The sequence below is a fragment of the Pseudorasbora parva genome, chromosome 2, assembly GCF_024679245.1.
Source record: "Pseudorasbora parva isolate DD20220531a chromosome 2, ASM2467924v1, whole genome shotgun sequence".
Lineage (NCBI taxonomy): Eukaryota > Metazoa > Chordata > Actinopteri > Cypriniformes > Gobionidae > Pseudorasbora > Pseudorasbora parva.
The window spans coordinates 45,127,665-45,143,676 of NC_090173.1; the positions used below are offsets into that span (position 1 = coordinate 45,127,665).

At 37.2% G+C, this 16,012-nt stretch overlaps 1 protein-coding gene across 1 annotated transcript; it reads right to left on the minus strand.

Moving 5' to 3' along the window:
• Positions 1-266: 266 nt before the first annotated feature.
• On the minus strand, positions 267-15,969 carry xab2 (XPA binding protein 2). Its single transcript, XM_067429008.1, has 19 exons — positions 15,818-15,969; positions 15,287-15,435; positions 15,065-15,188; positions 14,746-14,943; positions 12,283-12,417; positions 9,783-9,947; positions 9,170-9,314; positions 8,941-9,092; positions 8,715-8,834; positions 8,498-8,629; positions 6,899-7,030; positions 6,681-6,794; positions 6,359-6,521; positions 6,012-6,202; positions 5,801-5,923; positions 5,539-5,710; positions 959-1,085; positions 701-807; positions 267-578 (listed from the first exon to the last, which is right to left on the minus strand). Exons 1-19 carry the CDS (start codon positions 15,857-15,859, stop codon positions 517-519), a joined length of 2,553 nt encoding a protein of 850 aa, XP_067285109.1. The 5' UTR covers positions 15,860-15,969; the 3' UTR covers positions 267-516.
• Between the last annotated feature and the right edge of the window lie 43 nt (positions 15,970-16,012).

Genomic DNA, 16,012 nt, shown 5'->3' on the forward strand with positions numbered 1-16,012 from the left:
AACAAAATCCAATTATGGTTATTGATATAAACAAAAACAAAAAAGCCTCAAACACTTTTAAAAGACTACATGTATATCCCATTACACACAAAATAATAATTCATTGCAAAAAGAAAGTTTAAAAGAGACAGTGATCAATGACCAGATGTGCCAAATGTTTGTCTTTGTCTTTGTCATTACTGAAACCCCAGCATTCAGATTCAACAGCTCCACCCATGTGTCCATGCAATTATGGGCATTGCCTTCAGAGACTTGCAGATGTCATGTATGGGGATTGTTCTTTTAATATACAAGTAGAAAGGGGGGGAAAGTGTGCTTTAACATTTTATCTACTCAGTGACATCATGAAAAAATAATAAAAAGCATACCAATGCTGCAAAGTGACACCATGTGGTCAGAACTGGTATTGTGGAAAGTCATTTACATAATTCACATCAGCACCTTGCTAATCATTTTCACTGTTTCTTGGATACTGAATCTAGGTGCTTCGCAATAATCTGTTAAACCGCAACAAATTCAATCGTCCTTTAGTCCTCCGAAGACAGCAGTAGGGACAGACTTCTGCTCCAACTGGACTTCTGAAATGACACGCATGCAAATAATCAGCAACTGTTCAAAGATACATAACTCAAAATCAAAGTGCTGATGAAGTGTTAGGGTCAATAATTGTTAGGGTCAATTATGTTCGGTCTGAACTAACCATCTGGTTCCCCATCCTCTGCATCCTCATCTTCATCATCAATGTCAATCTCATCTGGATTAGCTTGTTTGGCCAGTTCAGCGAGTTCACTGCGAGAGGTGTCACTTCTGTAGAAATCAAACAATTGTCAAGTGATGCAAATAGCACAATAGAAACTTCATTTCCAAAGAGGGCAGAATCGTTTCAATAAGCCTTTGAGCCGGGCATGTGCTCTGATTGATTTGTGCAGCCTGCCTCAGACTAGGGCGCAGTACATACCTGACGAAAAGGATCTTGTCTTTAGGTTTGGGTTTGTCCTGTTCAGCCTCTACAGCCAGTAGCTGCGCCTTCTGCTCCAGCAGCCTCATGTCATCCACTCCGCTCTGCCCCGGAGCAAGATCTGACACTGCAAAACAAAACAACACGTTTACCCACACAGAAAAACCTATAGGCTGTTATATAACCTTAATTTGTGGATTACTTCCAATACCGATTTGCTTACCACGTTCACCTGTAGAAAAAATATTTTCCCATGTAAATATAAATTGTCTTTCTAGAAAATAACAGATTCTGCACCATTCTCAGGCCCAGTGTTATCCCCCTATAATAGTATATAAATCATAAATCAGTATATCGTCTATATATATATATATATATATATATATATATATATATATATATATATATATATATATATATATATATATATATATATTAGGGGTGACCCCTAATAGTCGAAGATTCGATGCATCGATATGCAGGACCAGATTCGACCACTGATCTCATGGTCGAATCTTCACGGGTGTTATGAAACAAGGATCATACCATTTTGGCAATATGGGGGGTGGGTGCTCAATATTAGTGTTATAAAGACGTGTCGCGGCGCTGAGTGATCGCCCCTTTAAGGGAACTGAGCCGGACGTGGCGCGCCTTTAAAATTCAAACACATACACCGACGGCGGCATTCGACGATTAAATGTATATTTCCCTCAAATCGTGAATGTACATACTGATTTCACCCTGTGCTACAAGATACACTCATAGTGCAGCTCTTCTGTCAGAAGTCGATTCAAAATTGAGCTCGCGCGTATGTTCATGTCTGCCTGGTGTGAGATCATGAGACACGGCAGTGAGCTTTGGTTCGGTCCGGTTTGCAACCCGTGCATATAAACGCACTCAAAGTGTTTTTTTCCTCTCTAGGCAGGTATTTTTTTAAGGTTTATTTATCAAAATGTTCTTTTATATATTTGTATGATGTTCTGTGTTTCGATCGCGGCTTTTAAATATTATGAGAGAACAGTTAATTTACAAATGTGTAGTGTAGCCTAGTTTTGATCACTTTATTAAAAGTGGTGGCTGTGTGCCGTGTGTAAAGAAAAGTAAAAATAGTCTTAGCCTCCTGCTGACTAGTGTCCTGCCCTTCCCAACCCGTTTATACCATTTATTTTTTTCCGGTCTATGGTTTACACACACATAGATGAATTGGATTATCGGTCGACCATAGAAAGATTCGAAAATTCTGATTCGAATGTGTAAATCCTTAGTCGGGGACACCCCTAATTAATTAATTAATTAATAAATAAATAAATAAATAAATAAATAAATAAATATTATATATTATATATTATATATATATATATATATATATATATATATATATATAGTTTTTTTTTTAGGGATGTGGAGGAGAGTATTATATATATATATATATATAAATTATTTTTTTACATTTCTATCCGTCGTAGCTTTAACTTTACTTTTCAGTTTTAGTAATTTTAGAACTTCAACCTAAACATGTAAACCTGAGTACTTCAACTTAAAGTCCCAGTGAACCAGCAGCAGCAAAGTGAATTTTCTTCAGTGCTGTGACGCATTTCCAAGCGAAACGGAATATTGAACAGAGGGCAGGGTTTACTTCAGCGCTCCTCCTCTCCATCTCTCACTTACAGCATACTAACGGTTGGAGGAGAGTGGTTAAGCCAAGATATTCAAACCCAAGCCGTCAAACTGCCGCCATCGGAAAGGAAACGCCATTCCAGACTGGAAGTTACTTTTCAGATTTTTACTAAAGATTATAGCGACTAACAATTTTTTCTGTGTATCAACTTGCTAAACAAAAAAAAATGTTTTTTCCTCCTCTCCATCTCTCGCTCATAGCAGATGAACGGCTATGAAACGCTAGCCGTCAAACTGACATCATCTGAGAAGGAATGTCATTTCACTGAAACTTTAAAAGACTTTCAGGCTTATAGGAATTCATAAAAGCAATTTTTGATCATTTTCAAATTAAGTTAATTAAAACACTACTCCAGTTATTAGTGTAAAAGCAGCACCTGTTAAATATATTATATAATTATATATATACATATATATATACATATATATATATATATATATATATATATACATATATATACATATATATACATATATACATACATATATATATATATATATATATACATATATATATATATATATATATATATATATATATATATACATATATATATATATACATATATATATATATACATATATATATATACATATATATATATATATATATATATATATATATATATATATATATATATATATATATATATATATATATATATATATATATATATATATATATATATATATATATATATATATATATATATATAAAATTATTAAACTTATTTTTAAGATTAAACTTTCGCCGTATCCGGTAGGCAAATATCTGAACACACCTTTTTAAGAATGACTTCAGTGCCATTCTTGGTTCTTTTCTCAGAGAAAAGCTTAACTCCAAGTCTTCCAGAGTCACGGTCAAAGCTGATTCAACCGCCGTTCGCCAGTTTCTGTGTTTACCAGAAGCACGCAAGCGCAACTCGGTCGTCATTATGTTGAGCCTCGCCCACAAATTCTATACACGATGCGATTGGCCCAACTAGGCGATTTGGCGTTTACAGCTCAGCCAGGGTATTGAGAGTTGCTAGACGACACTCGCGGGCAGATTAGATTTGCTGCCGCTAGGGTGCGTCTAGATTTCTAGGCTAACATCCAGCATTAAGTATAGCCAATTTAAGTTTGGACACAATGGCCCTCATTTATCAATCTTGCGTAGAAACGGGTGTATATGTTGGCGTAAGATTATGCTTACACTCCTCTCACCGCCTGATTTATGAAACTGTGCGCACCTCTGCAATTCAGGTGTACGCAATACTTGCCCTTGATAAATCCCGCGGCTGAAAACGATCGTCATTAGAATAACACGCCCCTATATATTCAAGTCTCTGCCTCCCGCACGCCCTCATTTTACGCCATGGACAAACAGAAGACGGCAAAGAAACGAAACTTCTCCGACGTGGAGATCGGGCGCGCTCAATCATCTCACTAGTCCACTATTCAGGGCACTGATTAGGACATAAGTCAATGGGCTGACTCCCTGATCAGTGCTCTGACTACTGAACTATTGAGATGATTGAGACGCGCCCATCGAGACCATCACCAGGGAAGTGGAAAAAAACCCGAAATTGTTTTATTTGGGAGTTTAAAGAGTGGGATTAAAGGCGCTCACAAAAACAAAATATGGACCCAAATTACGAGTAGCTACTGTTAGTGTGGAGGTTGAGAAGCGCACTCCAGCAGTTTAAATAGCTGTTTGGATGATAAATTACCATCACAATGCATTATTTTACAGCACGTTTTGAAACAATTAGCATTTAATTTCGTATCACGGCACATGTATTGGGGTGTACAATAGTGATGATGATGTGATGTGGAGTAAGATTCATTCACATTAATAATTACATGACAATTTGTAAGAGTCTTCTTATTAATATTATGATTATTATTCTTAATGACGCTTGTTATTTAGAAGAAAATGCCGTTTTTATTGATTTTATTATTATTTAAAAGAAGAAGGCCATTTTTATTTTTTTGTCAGTCTGAATTATTTTAGTCCCAGTGCGTGCGCAGCTGCCGGGCCAGGCGGGCCTGAAACGTCAGATAAAGCGCACAGGCTCGCGACTGGAGGAATACATATGCCTACAGATCAAACGCTTTGGTAAAGTCACACAAATTAAACATTGACGTTCATGTTACACAAAAATAAACACTAAATGTTGTTGTTGTGGTTTTTAACAGTGGGTCATAATATAGCATATCTTGTCAGTGAGTTTTGTGGTGTTAGGAATTGTTTTTCTGCGCATTTTCCCACTAACTCAAACGTGCGTACACCACCTCCTGAGCTGGCGTAGGATTTGAGCGTGCCGTACGCCAACGTCTATATTGATAAATCTCAAAGTCACCGTGGTTTTGGGTGTACGCAAGGTGTACGCTGGAAATTTGGTGTACGCACTTTTGATAAATGAGGGCCATTATGTTGTATTTCTAATGTCAGACTAACTATTTATCTAACAGTTTAAATGTTTTTTCATAAAAATATATAGATGGATTTTAGGAAGGGGGTCCCTTATAAATGGTTCATCATATTTGAGGGACCTTGGCATCAAAGATTGAAAACCACTGATTTAAGCTACAAATGTTCATGCCTGCTCTTATGTTATAAATAAGGTGGATACTGTATCCAGTCTAGACAGTGTCAGTGATTATAATGGGTTTTATTGGCTTTAGACAAGTGTCAGCTGTTAAAAGCAACTGAACACCAGTGAGCAGGCCTTGATTTGTCGATGTCTTGAATGATTGGTCAATGTCTTCCTCTAGAGGCAGTCATATGAAAATATATTTTCCTATCTGACAACAGCTTGATAACATAATTGCCTTTTTTAATGCTACAAAGACCTCTTACAAGTCAAAAGCTCAATTTAATTTCTCATGTCACAACCCCTTTAATGAATGAAACTTACCCGTTCCAGTAGCATTGGTGGTTGCCTTGAGCATCTGAGAGGACATGAAGTTGACTTGTGTGTTGTATGTGGCCTGCACACTGCGTTTAATCCGCAGCATCTCACGAATGGTGTCCTCATTACCATGGCGAATCTCAAACTCTTTCCAGGTTTGCCAGAAATGAGCGGTCAACTGTTCAAGAAATGGTATGGGAGGGCATTCAAAATCCAGTATCACAGACAATATGATCAAAGTACTGTGGAAAAGTACAGTAAAACCTACCCTGGGATCACAGATCTGAGAGCAGTAAGAGTAGATGGCTCTCGCTCTGTCAATTTCTCCAAGTTTGCTCTCCATGTCAGCAAAGCGCAAGCACATGTCTCTGGCGTGTTCATCTGGTAGGACCTACACCAAACCAAACAAACTCATTACAGCACAAAACATGTTATAATTCCTGATATATTTTTAATGCAATAACAGCTGAGTGGTTTACCTCAATGGCTTTCTGATAGATGGCTCTTGTGTGAGTGACTCCATAAATCTCTGCTGCCCGTTTAATGTAGATGTTAAACATTTGATGGCGCTCCTCTGGCTCTACAGCCGCAGTGGCTCTCTCATACACAGCCATGGCATGTCGCGCCAGACCGTACTCCTCTTCCAGCTTAGCGTAAAGCAGGTAGATCGCTGTTAACAACACAAATTAAATCAGGACCTGGGTTTTTATATCTATTAGCACTGACTATACATTTCCAAAGGAATTATATGGTTATGAAAAACATTTACTCTTAATCTTAAATGAATGCAGCTAATCATAATATTTTGCATTTTCTACATTATTACTTTTGGCATATTTAGCTGGACACCTATCCAGCGCCTGCTCAAACAGATCTCGTGCTCGCTCCAGCTTCTTGCCTCCATAACGGTCGATGAACTTAGTGAGGTACGTGTTCCAGATGTCATGGACATTAGGCCACTTAAAGAGGGCAATGCCACGTTCATATGCCTACAATCAAAATCATATCCAGATTTATTTATAAACAAATATAATTTGATAAATAAATAAACAGATTTGTTAAAGCAACAAAAATGTAAATGTAAAATCAATTCCCAAAAGAATGAAACTATAATGAATAAAACGGAAGGTTATGATAAATTCCATTACCTTGAAGCTATCTTCAAAGTAGTTGTGTTCTTCAAGAAACATGGCATAGTTAATGATGATCTGAGGTGTGGCGATGCGGAGGTCAATAATGCGATCATACACTGCCTTTGTGGACTGACAAAAGCAACAATTCCATTAACACACAACACAGCAAGAATCTTACTGCTAAATCCAGCTTGTTATATATAGTCGGGTAAAAAAAAAAACCAGCAGCATACCTGGAATGTGCCAAGACTCTCCTCCAAGTCTGCAAGCATCGACCAGACTTTCAGGGATTTATATACTCGATTCTGCACCGGTTCTGATGCATCAAAATACTCTGCTTTTCTTGAGGGAATCGCTGTTGCTTTCTGAGAAGACAAAAAGTTTGATGACATGAAGATTCTCACTGATCTCCAACTAAATCAATCATAGCAAAGAAACTGGGCCACAAAACAACTTCAAATATTATAATATAAAATAATTAATAATAGTATTTGTATATTAATAAAATGTTTTCTTAAAATATTTTTGTATTAAAATACCTCTAATTTAATTAAAACGCAGTTAAAATGTACATGTACAGTATTGGCCAAAAGATATATTTTAAAAGGAGGGTACTTCACTGCTGGGAAGATGAATATGTAGGGATCCCGATACGATTTTAACAAACAAATATTGGCCGATGATCATTTAAAACATGATCAAAACACAACATTTCAAATTAAAAGGGCAATCCCCACTTATTTGAAATGTTGTGTTTTGATCATGTTTTAAATCAGCAAAGTTAAAAAAACAAACATTACATTACCTTATAGCCAACTAGCTACGGCTGCATTAGCAAATAATATATATATATATATATATATATATATAAATGTGTGTGTGTGTGTTTGTGGTAGGGTAAATGAAACCACTCCATCCACTCCTCCGTTGAGTGTACTCACCACCGTTTTATTTATTCATCAAAACCAATTCTATGCCATTCTGCATTATGCAGTAAATTTCGATTTTATGACTCATTTGTGTTTGCGTGTCCGCATCGCGGAAATTATTCCTTGCAAAGTTTAGTCCAGTAGTGAGTGAGTGATTTATTTATTTTTTGTTGTTTGATAAACATTAAAGCACAGACAGCAGCGCAGCAGGAATATTACAGTATAATCTTGGATTATACAGCTCAGTGCCTTCACGCAGACTGATGCAGGTCATATCGGCCTTTCATGTTCTAGCCGATATGCCGATGGTTGTAAAAATCAGCCGATAAATATCGGCGGTCGATACAACGGTGCCTCCCTATGAATATGTATTTAAATTAGGTCATTTATGTAGTAGAAATGTGAAATTATTCTAGAAATTGGTGCCTTCTAGACTGAGAAAAGCCAGAAAAGGTATTTTAGCTCATGTGGATGAAAGACAACAACTCCCAGAATGCACTTGCTTTTCTGCCCTGAGGCCACGGCTACCAGTTATCACTTGCCCACCGTGGCACCACCCTAACATTGGTTTAATTTTTATAGTAATAAAATCGTTTAGTTCAGTTAGAGCACAGACAACAATTAAAAAAAGCCTCTGATCACGCAAAATGACAATATTTGTGTCATTGGAGGCTTTTTTTCCAGATATAAAATACATACATCTCTTGGAGGGATATGAGGGAGGGAACACAATCATTCAAACATACTACCAGGTTTCTACTGATTGAAATAATGCTAAATTGCTAAAGTAACCCTTGAATGACCTTACAAGTTCAATTACACCATCAAATTATAAGGAAATAATTTACATTTGTTTATTATTTTTAAATAAAAGGGGCATAGTGGCAGTTCTCTGTCTCTTACCCTTAATATACGCAAAGCCTGGTCATAGTTCTCATGTCTCAGCTCCATCTCTCCATACTCACACCACACCGCAGCAAGATCATCCACCTGTTTGTAGTTCACCTTTGTGGCCTTCTCAAAGATAGTCCGAGCCTTGAAGTTCAAATGAAATACTTAGCCATCAGTTTACAGTAATGAGCTAACAAATTATCAACAAAGTACATGGGAAATTTCTTACATCATCTAGCTGTTCGTTTTCCTCATAGAATCTGGCAAAAGACACCCAGAGATTGTGAGGCTTTCCTGTGGCTTTTATAGGGTCTACTGTTTGCACAGCCTCTGTGTATGTGTTGATGATCTACAGGAAAAAGCAACATTGGATGTGTAAATCACACACAACAGTTACATCGAAACAGTTACAAATATCGCCGGATTTGTAGATGATTGAAAATTACGTTCCCAACCTGTCGAGGTTGGCCCTCGTAGAGTTTGACTCTTTTGTGCCATTCGTGAACGTTGTGAGGGTTCTGACGAAGCAGCACACTGTTTAATAAGAGTGGCCGTCGGGTTATCAGCAACTCAAAACGAGCCAATCGCAACTCCAAGTCAACGTCTTCTACAGTGGGGAAATCAGCGTTTCTGTAAGACCAACAAGGCTTATTTGCTATAATGTCTTTAATAAAAATATCTCACCATCTTCGTCTTGTCCCAGTTCAGACGTGGTCTCCATCTTAGCCGCGATCATACTCTCTTCAAACTGTGCATAGCTGTCGAAAACCTGGGTGAAGTCTCGCACAGTGACTACGGTTAGTATGGCTTCCTCGTATACATCTCGAGCCTTAAAAAAAAACAGGATAGTTAACAGTGTCAACCTGTGCATGAAGAAGGTTAGCATATTCACGCGTCCAAGAGTACGTTTACACAACAACAATGTACTAAAAACAGTAAAGTTTTGTCAAAACAATCCCTGGTCATGCGGATCCACAAAAACTACTAAAACCACTTTATTATCTATGCCAGGCCAACAGATGGCAATTTTACTTTGTAAATAAACACTACGTGCCTATAGACTAAACATATTATATGCATGCACATGATTTCACCGTTTTCACATTTTTATAGTTTACAGAGACCATAACAGTAGTTTTCAAAAACATACACTTTGAAACCCCTTTTAAAAGTTTACATTTTTAGGCCCGTAAAACACTATTGCCATGTAAACGAATCACCAAAACTGATTAAAGGCTTACAATCTTTAATTGGAAACAGTGTTGTGTAAACAGACCCTCAGATTTTACAGTTTTACCTTCTCAAAGTGTCCACTGCGAATGTAGTAGTCAGCTAAAGAACACCAGAGTCTGCCAAGCTGGTCAGTAAAGCGCGTGAGACCTCCTCGGATAATCGCTCCCACGTTTAGTGAGGTCACCTTATCTGGGTTTTGTGAGATGAGGTCACAGAGCTCGTGCCAAAGCTGTAATTACATTTTCAGGTTTTTATTATTCATGTAAAAATATTATTTTACAATACAATATTTGCATTGCTCTTAGAATGAAGATTGAATGAACATATTTTATAATGACCAGTGAATTAAATGCTCCTTTTTAAGCCATTAAATCCAGATCCACAAACTTATGTCACTATAATATATTCCACCACTGGATACTGCAATCTTGTGTGTCTCAATAAGCACAACATTTTCTTTCCAAAGCTGAATTTACCTCTACTGATACTGGTCTCAATCTATCATTTCAGTATTTATACACGTTACATACATTTGTGTCATCAGCATTTTTGTCTTCCAGCGTGAGTTATGCTAAATCATTTAATCAAATGTGACCAAATTCAGATTTCATTATACATCATTTATTAAGGAACAATTATTAGAATAAATCTGTCAAATTCACTACTGTTCAAAGGGGTTTGTAAGATTGTAATACTTTTATTCAGTAAGGATGCATTAAATGGATGAAAGCTTAATGAACCTTATCTTGGAAGTTTTTCTTGTTACAAAATATTTTAATTTCAAATAAATACTGTTTTGAATGTGTCTTTTGTATTTAACTAAGAATGCAAAAAAAGTTTCACGGTTACAAAAAATATTAAGCAAAAGAACTGTTTTCATCATTGATAATGATAAAGTTTTTTTGAGCATCAAATTATCATATTAGAATGATTTATGAAGGATCCCATGACACTCAAGACTGGAGTAATAATGCCTTAAATTCAGCTTTGCCATGACAGGAATAAATTGGGTTTTAAAATTAGGGTTGTCGACGCGTTAAGTTAACATTAAAGTAATTTGCATCACGCAGTCGATCATAGATGTCGGGAGCTTATCAATCACATCTGCACCATGATCTTCACCTGTAACCCTGGTAGGAGGAAATTTCCATTCTAACTATGCAACCTGATGTTTGTGAGTTTAAACATTAAACTGTGGGAAAGTGGTCAGTGATCCAGTAATCTAATTCATCCAAACAGTGCTAATGTAAGGCTAGGCTGATACACCAGAGAGAATAGAGACTCACAGCGCGTTTTAGTGATTTGTTCATTCCAGTGTTTGCTTTGCTTGAAAACACGAGCTCTGTCTGTCGTATTCTGCGATTGTTTCTGAAGAACTTAATTGTAGTGTCGTACAGTAATCGCTTGAGAATCTGTTGATGCACAGAGAACGTGTGCGCGCGATCTCACGCAGCATTCATTCAGTACATTCGTGTTGTTTTCCACACACACTCAGGAGGGATAATGTTTGATTTGTCACGTGTGAACATTAGTGATGACCGGTTCGTGAATGAATCGTTCGTTTGAACCGGTTCTTTTTAATGAATCAGTTCACCAAATCAGACTAAACCGTTCCAAACAGTTCGAGTCTCTAGTAGGCACTGATCCACACATTTCTTAAGTTTTTCACTTTTTGATGTGTCTGACTCTCTCTCTGACTCGAAATAAACCAATATCCCAAAGTTATTCAGTTAACAGTTCACTGACTTAACCTACTGTTAAGAGAGAACTGATGATGATAATCAGCGGGGGGAATATATACTGGGAATGCATGCAGCGGAGGGAGTGACGTTGTTGTGTTTAGTAATAGTAGTCTTTTGCAGTCAAAGCAGTTGATTTAGAAGTTTTTTGGCATCTCCGTGTGGTTCTGCTCAGTAGCGCAGCTTGAGAGGTCTACATTTAAATGTCCATTTACATAACATTTTTAAAACGAAAACAATCTCAATGTTGTTGCATCTACACATACTATACATTATGATGAATTCTGTAAAGGTTCTTTAGTAATGTTCTAATGGTTCTTTAGTAAGTTCTCTAGTAATTTTTTTTCATGGGTGCTTAGGTGCGTACAAATTTGAATTTATTATATTATAGAATTATATGGACTCCTTATATTTGGTTATTTGGTTTCCTTTTGGAGTCTCCAATGATCCTTGAAGCTTGCAGAAAATACAGTTTTTGTAATGGTTACTTTAGTTATAGCAAATTATGACAAAATTAATGTGTTTAATAAGATAAATGGTAACTGCTTAATTTCATAATAAGCTTGCGATTAATCGCGATTTTTAAAAAAATGTATCTATTGACAGCCCTATTTAAAATATAATCAAACAGAAAAGTTACTTTATAATTTGAATAATATTTTAAAATATTTCTGTTTGTGATCAAGTACATGCAACCTTGAAAAGCTTCTTCAAAAATATGAAAACAATCTTACCAACCCCAAACCATTGAACAGTAGTAGCCTATATTTACAATGCAGGTGTGTAGGTGGACAAACTCAAATGTAAAACATGTCATATGCTGACCTGATAATTGGACTTTCCCTCTTTAGAAACAAAGTTTTCATCATTGACCACAGCTGCTAATCGGAGTGCAGCTTCATCCAGACGCCCAACTGAACGCAGGTAATCAATGTATTCCTCTGCATTCTCAGGAGACAACTATAGACAGGACAGAGAAAAAGGAAGTCTATAGGGATCTCTATAAATGAGGCAACAGCATGCAGAAAGAAATCTTGTAGCACCTCAAAGCGAAAGGCTTAAAAATGCCAACTTAAAGGCATAGTTCACCCAAAGTCATCATTTACTCACCCTCAAGTTGTTGCAAACCTGTGTGAATTTCTTTCTTCTGCTGAGCACAAGATATTTTGAAGAATGTTTGTAACTATGGTAGCAAATGGTTGCTCTATCTGCTTCTTCAAAAGTCTTCAAAATATCAACTTGTGTTTTTTTTGTATGCAGAGATTTATGCATTTTATTTCTGGAAAAATTACTCCGATGACGCACATATTGTCAATTTGCGTCATCGGAGCAATTCTTGGCCAAAGGCTAAAGGCTGCAACATACTTTGCAAGAACAGAGAAAAAAGTTCTCGCTCCCAGGGCTGCGAGAACAAAATGGTTCGGGAGTTCTCGCAGCTTGTTCGCAACACATCGCCTGAGCAGAACTTTTTTCTTGCGGGTGTCCGAGAACTATTGTGTGATTGTTCACAATGGTCAGACATTGTGGCCGTGGTTAATGCGAAAAAAACGCAGATGATCGGCACCTGCTTTTCTCTTGTAGTATGGAATGTTCTAGCAAGAACGAACTTTGTTCTTGCCACCTCGAGAAAATGAACAAATGTCTTTGTTCTTGCAGAGTATGTTCCAAGCTTAAAGACTACAGCCAGCAGAGGGAGGCATTTCCGCATGTTATCAGTTCAGCTCGCAGCTGCAGGCATTCATATAAACAGAGCTATGCTGAGCAAAGTAAGTGTTTTAACTTCTCAAATTAATTTCTATGAAAGTTAAGCTTCCAAAATCATGAACTGAAAACGCGCCAGACTGAACACACGCTGTGAATGTATGCAGCGAGCACGGATGCGTTTACCTCAGCTCTCATCACGAGAGCTCATTCATCACGGTGTTATCTGACTCCTGCTGCGTTTGTGCTGTGACACTCCCCCAGTGGCTAAATCACATAACTTAAGTTTTTAATAGTAGTGTCTGTTCTTTAACTGAACTGATTTTGTGAAAAAGAACACGGTTTGGAAAGTGATCACAGTGATTCGGTGGCTTTGCGAGTGGCCTTGTAGGGCAGCGAAGCATTCTAGGAATTGTTGTCTTTCATGCCCATGAGACATAAATACATTTTCTATCTTTTCTCAGTCTTGAAAGCACCAATTCAAAAATTATTTCACATTTCTACTACATTAATGACCTAGTTTAAATACAGATTCATCTTCCCAACACCGAAGTACCACTTTAATTACTTACCCTAATGTGGTTCAACACCCGTAAGACCTCCGTTCATCTTCAGAACACAAATGAAGATATTTGTGTTGAAATCCGATGGCTCAGAAAGGCCTTCATTGACACCAGTGTCATTTCCACTCTCAAGACCCATAAAAGGCACTAAAGACGTTGTTACAAAGTCCATCTCCCTACAGTGGTTATACAATTATTTTATGAAGCGACAAGAATAGTTTTTGTGTTTTAGTTTTAGTCTTTAGCTGACTACTACATCCGCAGTGGACACTTTGAGAAGGTAAAACTGTAATATCTGAGGGTCTGTTTACACAACACTGTTTCAAATTAAAGGAACATCATTATAGAAGTCACATTTTTGTGTACAAAATCTATTCTCATCGGTTCATAAAATGATTGTAGAGCCACTGTATTGAGATGGGCTTTGTAACGACATCTTTAGTGCCTTTCATGGGTCTTGAGAGAGGAGATGATATTGGTGTCAATGAAGGCCTTTCTGAGCCATCGGATTTAAACACAAATATCTTAAATGATGTTGAACGACATGAGGGTAAGTAATTAATGATTTGGTAAACTAACCCTAATCTTAACAGCATTAGCATTGCGTGACTACGTGTATTTAGTGTTAATCAGTGTTACCTGTTCAATTTCCGTACAGTCTAATCATTTGCTTTTGACTACGGATGAATCTCCATTCATCACTGATGTCATTTACCTTTCTGGATTCCAATCCTCCATCAAAATGATAAGTTTAATTTTTCCAGCTGCTGTAAGACAAAACTATAAATGATCCGCGGAAGAACATGAAGTCCTGCTTCTCACATGCTTTACTACTACCAGCCGGACTCTTTCTTTATGTATACAAACGTGACGTAATGACGCAAAGACATGCTTGAACACAGGCTTTGTTTACCTGCTCAAACATTTATTTTGGATCATTTATTACCAAAAAAAGTTATGGACTGCAGCTTTAAACAGACAATCAAGCATGTATATGGTATTCAACATAAAATCTGACCCTTACCTTCAGGTAACGACGGAAAACACGAATAGCTGTTTCTGGGAGAGGCAAGTTTCTGCCAAAGCGAAGATACAAGGGCCAGATGCGAGGATGCTGGGTAACAGGCAGCGCTCGCAACGCCCTATCAAATGTCCGTCTGCTCCGTGTAATTTTGCATTGCGAGACCATGAACTGACAGTAGTCGATCCATATCCTCGGCATCTGAGGCAGAAAAAAAGAATAATAATTCACTTTGCTATAAATGTGCAACCATCAAATCACACAAGAAACTTTGTCAAGCAGTATTCCCGCTAAATAAAAATTAAAAAAACGTCAACTTTACCTTGTGCATAAACACAAGTGCTCTCTCATGACAGTTGTTCACCTCCTCATATGCTGGATCTGTGACACACTTGCCTTTCACCTGTTTCCTCCTCTCTCTCAGGTAGTTGTACCACAACTTGTAACTGTCAGAAAATGGCATAAAAACAGAAACAAAACATAATTTATGTGCATCAAGTACACAGGTTTAATATTAAGAGAAAACAAAATGACATGTACGTACCTTCCAGGCAGCTCTTTTAAAGCTCTTTCATAGATCATATTGAGCACTGATTTCTGAGCATTTTGCTTGTGCTCAATGTAACGAATCCAGCACTTGACTGAATATGGATTCCTGATGATTTCTTCTTCATAAGGCAAATCATCATCTTCCTGCAAAATACACATGACTCTCTCAGTATGCGTTTAATAAACCATAAGATAAATGCAAGCTGGTTACAAGTTACATAAAGGAACAATAAATACTATGAGCAGAATCATATTTGTTCAAAGCAACATATTGTACTAAATTTATATGCTAACTACTGTTTCCCAGCTAGTCTGTTATTAAAACATGACGTTACTCAATGCAAACAACAACACCCCAGTTGATGTTTGACAGGTAACAAATCACATATGTTCCTAATTAAAATCTTCAAACATTATTTTTTATATAGTTATCTTACACTCTCGTAGTTAGCAAGCTAATCACAGCTAGCCGAGAAAAGGCTCGGTTAAATGTCGCGAAACTGTCTTAAGAAACTCGCAAACTTACGAATAAAACGTCTGGCTTTCCGCTAAGCGTCGGCATTTTCATTTGCCCGAGAAAATCCGTCTAATAATGCTAAAAACTCAGTGATATCCTTGACAAAACAAACACTTTCCCAACGTGCTGAGAACGTTGATTACAAACGCCCCGCCCTTTCTGAGTGAAGTCGAATCCTATTGGCTGACGTGACCAGTACGGTGG

Coding starts and splice junctions, on each gene's coding strand:
- xab2 (XM_067429008.1), bottom strand. CDS start 15,859: ATGAAAATGCCGACGCTTAGCGGAAAGCCAGACGTTTTATTC. Junction 15,189..15,286: donor TTAAAAGAGCTGCCTGGAAG/GTACGTACATGT, acceptor ATTTTCTGACAG/TTACAAGTTGTGGTACAACT. Junction 12,418..14,745: donor TTTTCCGTCGTTACCTGAAG/GTAAGGGTCAGA, acceptor TCCTGTCTATAG/TTGTCTCCTGAGAATGCAGA.